Source organism: Alexandromys fortis, unplaced genomic scaffold (genome assembly GCF_014885135.2).
Source record: "Alexandromys fortis isolate MF-2015 unplaced genomic scaffold, M_Fortis_MF-2015_v1.1 scaffold_193, whole genome shotgun sequence".
In the NCBI taxonomy this organism is placed as follows: domain Eukaryota; kingdom Metazoa; phylum Chordata; class Mammalia; order Rodentia; family Cricetidae; genus Alexandromys; species Alexandromys fortis.
In genome coordinates, this window is record NW_026068083.1 from 353,678 (window position 1) to 359,796 (window position 6,119).

At 45.0% G+C, this 6,119-nt stretch overlaps 1 protein-coding gene across 1 annotated transcript in view; it reads left to right on the plus strand.

The window, feature by feature from the left end:
* The window catches only part of Itgb1 (integrin subunit beta 1), a 39,513-nt gene that overhangs the window by 19,070 nt on the left and 14,324 nt on the right, over nt 1-6,119 (plus strand). The window contains exons 3-6 of the mRNA XM_050122085.1: nt 791-1,013; nt 2,399-2,569; nt 3,172-3,410; nt 5,198-5,362. Of these exons, the coding sequence (XP_049978042.1) occupies nt 791-1,013; nt 2,399-2,569; nt 3,172-3,410; nt 5,198-5,362 (798 nt within the window). The remainder of the gene's footprint in view (nt 1-790; nt 1,014-2,398; nt 2,570-3,171; nt 3,411-5,197; nt 5,363-6,119) is intronic.

Consider the following 6,119-nt stretch of genomic DNA (forward strand, 5'->3'; position numbering starts at 1 on the left):
GGGCGTTGGTGGCGCATGCCTTTAATCCCAGCACTCGGGAGGCAGAGGCAGGCGGATCTCTGTGAGTTCGAGACCAGCCTGGTCTACAAGAGCTAGTTCCAGGACAGGCTCCAAAACCATAGAGAAAACCAAAATCTCATTTAATAGCCAGCATTTAAAAATATTTCAGCCAGGCAGTGATGTACTCAGCACTCAGGAGGCAGAGACAGGAAGATTCTCTGAGTTCAAAGATAGCCTGATCTACAGAGTAAATTCCAGGACAGGCTACAGAAGAAACCACCCTGTCTCTCTCTCTCAAAAAAAAAAAAAAAAAAAAAAATTCAGTCAGTCAGGTAAATTTGTGGTATATTTTCTGTACATACACACAGACCATTATTGGTTGGATTGTATTTAGGCTAATGTGCTTTTCCTAAGCCTCCTGTTGTTTACTGCTCTGCTGGGAAGTGTATGACATAACATGAAAGACCTTGTAAGGACATTTATAAGGGAAAGGTTTGGAGGAATGTCTTGCTGCTGTAGGAGGGCCTGTGAAGCATGCCGAGAACCGAAGGATGTAGTTAGTGATGACGCAGTCTGGACTTGAAAGGTGAGGCTTTAGAATAGCACTTAGTCTGGGGAAAGAGTACTTTCTCAGGGTTGATTTTTACTTGTTTTTTATAAGAGCACTTGTTAGGATGTGGATGAAGGGAAAATTTTGTTAAAACCTAGAAATGAATGCTTTTGTAATTTGTTTACATGCAATACTATATCAAAATGTTTTTGCTGATGTCATATTTTACATATCACTTAGACATTTTTACAAGAAGGAATGCCTACTTCTGCACGTTGTGATGATTTAGAAGCATTAAAAAAGAAGGGCTGCCAGCCAAGTGACATAGAAAACCCAAGAGGCTCCCAAACTATAAAGAAAAATAAAAACGTCACCAACCGCAACAGAGGAACGGCAGAGAAGCTCCAGCCAGAGGACATAACTCAGATCCAACCACAGCAGCTGCTCCTGAAGCTGCGATCAGGTACCTCCATCCCCCTTGGGTTTTCATAGTAACTTTATACAAGTCTTTCCTCCAGTCTTTGGAGGGCTCAGTTTTTGGAGGTTAGCTGGCTGGTACCCGAAGATATGGTGTAAGTTATATATATTAGCCGTGCTCTTCTCTCTCCATCCCACATCATCACCTCAACGCCTTTCTGCACTGGGGGAGCCTGGAAGAGGCTCTGTTGGCGGAACTCAGGAGCTCATGATGTCACTCCTTGTTTTTCTCAGTTCCATCCATTGCCTCTAGTTTCCTTTTTGTGCTTCTTCCCTTCATCCCTCCGCATTTCTCTTAAGAGACAGTTTTCCTCTCAAGTCACTGAAACCATTCATAGTCTACAACAGCACAGACTTTTCAGCTTAGCTCCGCCCCTCCAGCTGCCTGCCAGAAGGCCATGGAGATAAAACTAATGGTTTTTCATCCAAGCACTCTAATGTCTTTCACCCAGTTCTTCATCTTCTTCCATGTTTGTAAGTGATTTGTGTGCTGGAGACAGAACTTGGACCAGTGCTCCACCACTGAGCTGTCTCAGCTCTGTGCTGGTGAGGGTCATGTGACATCTGTACCCATGACCTTCCTCGTCTTCAGACCATTTTCATCTCCTGCTGCTGATCTCCCTGTAGTTTCTACCTGACCTCTTTACCCCATACCTCACTTTTATAATTCTAGAGTGAACTAGATTGCTACCCACCTTCTATTAGCAATGTCTTTTTACCCAGGAACAGTCCACTCCTGATTTTCTGTTGGACTCCAGAGTGTCTGCCCAAGTTTGTGGTGTTCTGTTCTCCTCATAAGTGTGTGTGTAATCAGCTTGTGATTACAGGAGCAGCTACTTGAAATAAGATTAAGCTGCTTGGCCTATAGGTTTAGAAGTTTCCTTCTGGGGGACTGGCCTGCTGCGCTGAGCGGTGAGGTGATAGATACGTCACCTGGGCATCTGGGAGGTGACGTTACAGCGAGGAGGTCATATCATATAGACTCCAGGGCACATCACTGTAGCCCAAACCTCCTGCTGGTCTCCACCTCCCAAAACTTTGAAGTGCCTCCTGATAGCACTGTGATAGCACTGATACACGGCAGATCCAAACTGTAGCAGAATTATTTGTCTCGTGGGTTACTCGTGGGGGGGGGGGCATTGCCTTTATCATTTTTGCCTCCCTGAGTCTTGGTGTTCTAAGTAGTTTTTTAAAATGAGATTAAGTGTGTGCCTATTGAGGCTCTAACAGACTTCTTGGTTTTGTGAAAATTGTACACTCAAGACTATGGCATTGAGTATATAAATTGAATTTGTTTTTTTATTCAATTATTTTTCTAATTTTAGTTTGATTACTGGCCAGCTAATTTCAATTTTGAATCTGTTTAATTAGGAGAACCACAGAAGTTTACATTAAAATTCAAAAGGGCTGAAGACTACCCCATTGACCTCTACTACCTTATGGATCTGTCCTACTCTATGAAAGACGATCTGGAGAATGTGAAGAGCCTCGGCACAGATCTGATGAATGAGATGAGGAGGATCACTTCTGACTTCCGCATTGGTAGGGATGTTTGGAGCATCATTTTCGTGCGTGCGTGCATATGTGCGTGTGCATGTGTGTGCACGCATGTGTGCATGTGTGTGTGCGCGAGCATGCGCATGTGCGTGCGCGTGTGGTCTTCTGCACACGTGCAGAGCAGGATGTTGAGTGTCTTTATCATTTTCTGTCTCAGTCCCATGAGACATGGTTTATCACTTAACCTAGGCTGATGGCCTGTGATCTTATCTCTTCCTGCAACAGTGCTGGGGTGCAGGTGTGTGTGACTGTACCTGACCTTTTACCTGGGTGCTAAGATCTGAACTAATCTTCATGCCTGTTTAGCAAGAGCTTTTGCCCACTGTGCAGTCTCTGCAGCCTCCATACTGGGCTTTAGAAGAAGCTGTTTAGAGTTGGTGACATGGCTCAGTGGGTAAAGGTCCCTGCCTCCAATCCTGATGATTGAATTCAGACACCAAAACAACCTCCTGCAAGTTGTCCTCCGACCTCCCAACATGCACTGTGGTTTTCGTGTGCGTGCCCTCCCTAAATAAGTAACATCAGTTGAAAAGTGTTGTGTGTTGGTCTCTGCCCGTTCACCTACCCGAGTGCATTCTTTTCTCCAGGCTTCGGCTCATTCGTGGAGAAAACTGTGATGCCGTACATTAGCACCACCCCAGCGAAGCTCAGGAACCCCTGCACGAGTGAACAAAACTGCACCAGCCCCTTTAGCTACAAAAATGTGCTCAGTCTTACTAACAGAGGAGAGGTTTTCAATGAACTTGTTGGTCAGCAGCGCATCTCTGGAAACTTGGACTCTCCAGAAGGTGGTTTTGATGCCATCATGCAGGTCGCAGTTTGTGGAGTAAGTGACTCCTGGCGGAGACTCTTAGCATTATCTGCCGTCACTTTATTTTACGTGGGGGAGTACTGATGTCAGTCTTCTAAGTTCCCATCTAGCCCTGCCGCTTTCTCCGCTGTCCCTCATCACTGCATCTCTGTTCGAACCAGCCAGGGAATTCACTCCTAAGGAACTGGAGCATAGACTCTAGGTGGTTGGGTTTTTGAGGAGGCTGAGGTGTCCTAACTCGGTGGCTCTGTACTGGAGATGTCACTGATGTTGTCTGGGGTGTCACTAGGAACCGTGCCTCCCACCATGTTCCTCAGCTCAGTCTAATAATAGAAGGAAAGAACTTTCAAGGGCCTGATCAAGCCACATGACAGCTTAGGTTGTAATGAAAGTATAAGCAGATGTCTGTGGTTTAACTGTAAGGTTTTCAGGGAGAGAAAGCCTAGTTCTGTTAAACTAGGGACCACTATCTACTTATGATTCATGAATATTCTTGATTGATTTTTTTTTTTCTTTTTTGAGACCTAGTCTTGCCATGTACCCCAGGCTACCTTTGACCTTGTAGAGATGCTTTTGTCTCTGTCACCTGAGTCCTAGGGTTACAGATGTTCTACCACTCCGACCATCAAGTTAATGAGAACTGAGGCTGAAAGCAGAAAGCATTGTTCTGTGGGGGTGTCCAGTGAGCAAAGCACTGTGTGGTGTGGAGGAAGGGCAGCGACTTGGTGCCATCGGGGAGGATAACAGTAGACAGCTCCCAGGACACATAACTGACCACTGCCTGTGGAGTGCTGTGATTTCCACTCTCCGAAAAGCCGTTTCCTGGTGTGCCCTGCTTCCGTCAGCAGTATGAAACTGATCATATACCTACTCCACTCCACCTCCCCGCTGTGGCTGTCCCTACATTTGTCATGCTTTAGGGACAAAGGAGCAGGTAACCCTCCTTTGAAAGATGATCAGAATCAAGAAACTTAATTTCATTCTGGCAGTGGTGGCACACGCCTTTAATCCCAGCACTCAGGAGGCAGAGGCAGGTGGATCTCTGTGACTTCGAGGCCAACCTGGTCTATAGACCAAGACAGTCATGGCTATACAGAGAAACCCTGTCTCAAATAAATAAATAAACAAACAAAAATAAGAAAGAAAAAAGAAACAATTTCTACCTTCAAAGAATTTATAAACATGTTGAGTCAGTTTAAATTTAGAAAAAATGTAGTTTTCCCATAGTAGAAGAGGATTTTCATGTTATTTAAATTTTTTTGTTGAGTAATCTAGTGAAATTACACAAGTGAACAATTTCATGAGCTAGAATGAAAGGATTTAAAGTGGGACAAGTCCATTGGCAGATTTTCCTAATAAGGAAGTAGCACAAGTCTATAATCTCAGCATTTGGGAATTAGGGGCTGGGGGATCAAAAGTTCAAGGCCATCCTCAGCTGTGTAGTAAGTTTGAGGATAGCATAGGTTGCAGGAGGAGAAGGCCAATAAAGGAAGTATACGGCATAGTAGACAGCAGGGATGCACAGTGGGGTGGGTGGGACTAGGACCGGGAAGTGTAGACGCTGCCCCCTGTGTGTTCATTAGTCCTCGGAACCCGCAGTATTGGCGGGCTCGTAAGATGTCGTGTGGATGTTGTGAAGTGCTAGAGGAGGGCCAGGGAGGCTGTCTGCACTCAGAGCAGCACTGGACAAGAAAGACAGTGATGCAGAATTAGGTGAAAAGTGCAGTTGCAGCTTGTGAGCCTGAAGGGTTTATGTTGAGTCACTATGAGCAGTGTCTACAGTTGACCTCTCTGTCTTCAAGTCTCTGATTGGCTGGAGGAACGTGACGCGACTGCTGGTGTTCTCTACGGATGCTGGCTTTCACTTTGCTGGAGATGGGAAACTGGGGGGCATTGTTTTACCCAACGATGGGCAGTGTCACCTGGAAAACAACGTCTACACAATGAGCCATTATTACGTAAGTACTTAAGCTGTCACCTGGTGCTGAGCACGTGGGACAGTGGGTTTGCAGCTTTCTTATTTTGGCAAGTGTGGGCCCCGTTGACCACCTGGATAGCTGCATTGCTGTTTGAGAAACTCTGGCATCGTGCTGTGCTGTGTGAGTGATGGGTGCTGAGACCCATCTGGCTCCTCATGCATGCAAATGGCACTTGCATGCATCATTTGGCAGCTTCCTGGTCATATTTCTAAATGCACAATTTAACTAGGCTTACCTCTCTGTCTTATGTATATCACTTAAAATTCTGCACTCTGGTCATCACTGAAAGTAAATATAGGCAGATCACTTACTGTCTAGGAGAAATTCAGTATTGGTAAATCTTGGCCTTAAGTGCTAGCTAACAGGAACCTTTAGTTTTGTTCCTTAATTTCACTGTCTTCACATTTAATGTACGTAGATTGTCTCACATCTAAAATACCTTAAAATGGGGTTGGAGGGATGGCTCAGCACTAGCTGCTCTTCCAGAGGACCCAGGTTCAATTCCCAGCACTTATGTGGCAGCTCACACTTGTCTATAACTCCAGGTTTAGGGCTCTGACGCCCTTGCACAGACATACATGCAGGCACAACACAGTGAGCATAAAATAAGAATAAATCATGAAGCTTCTTACAGTATGGAAGTCCTTGAACATATAAAAGAGAAACAAATACACGTGTGACCCACTCAGCGGTTCTTGGATATCTGAGGTTTTTTTTTTTTTTTTTTTTTTTTTTTTTTTTTTTT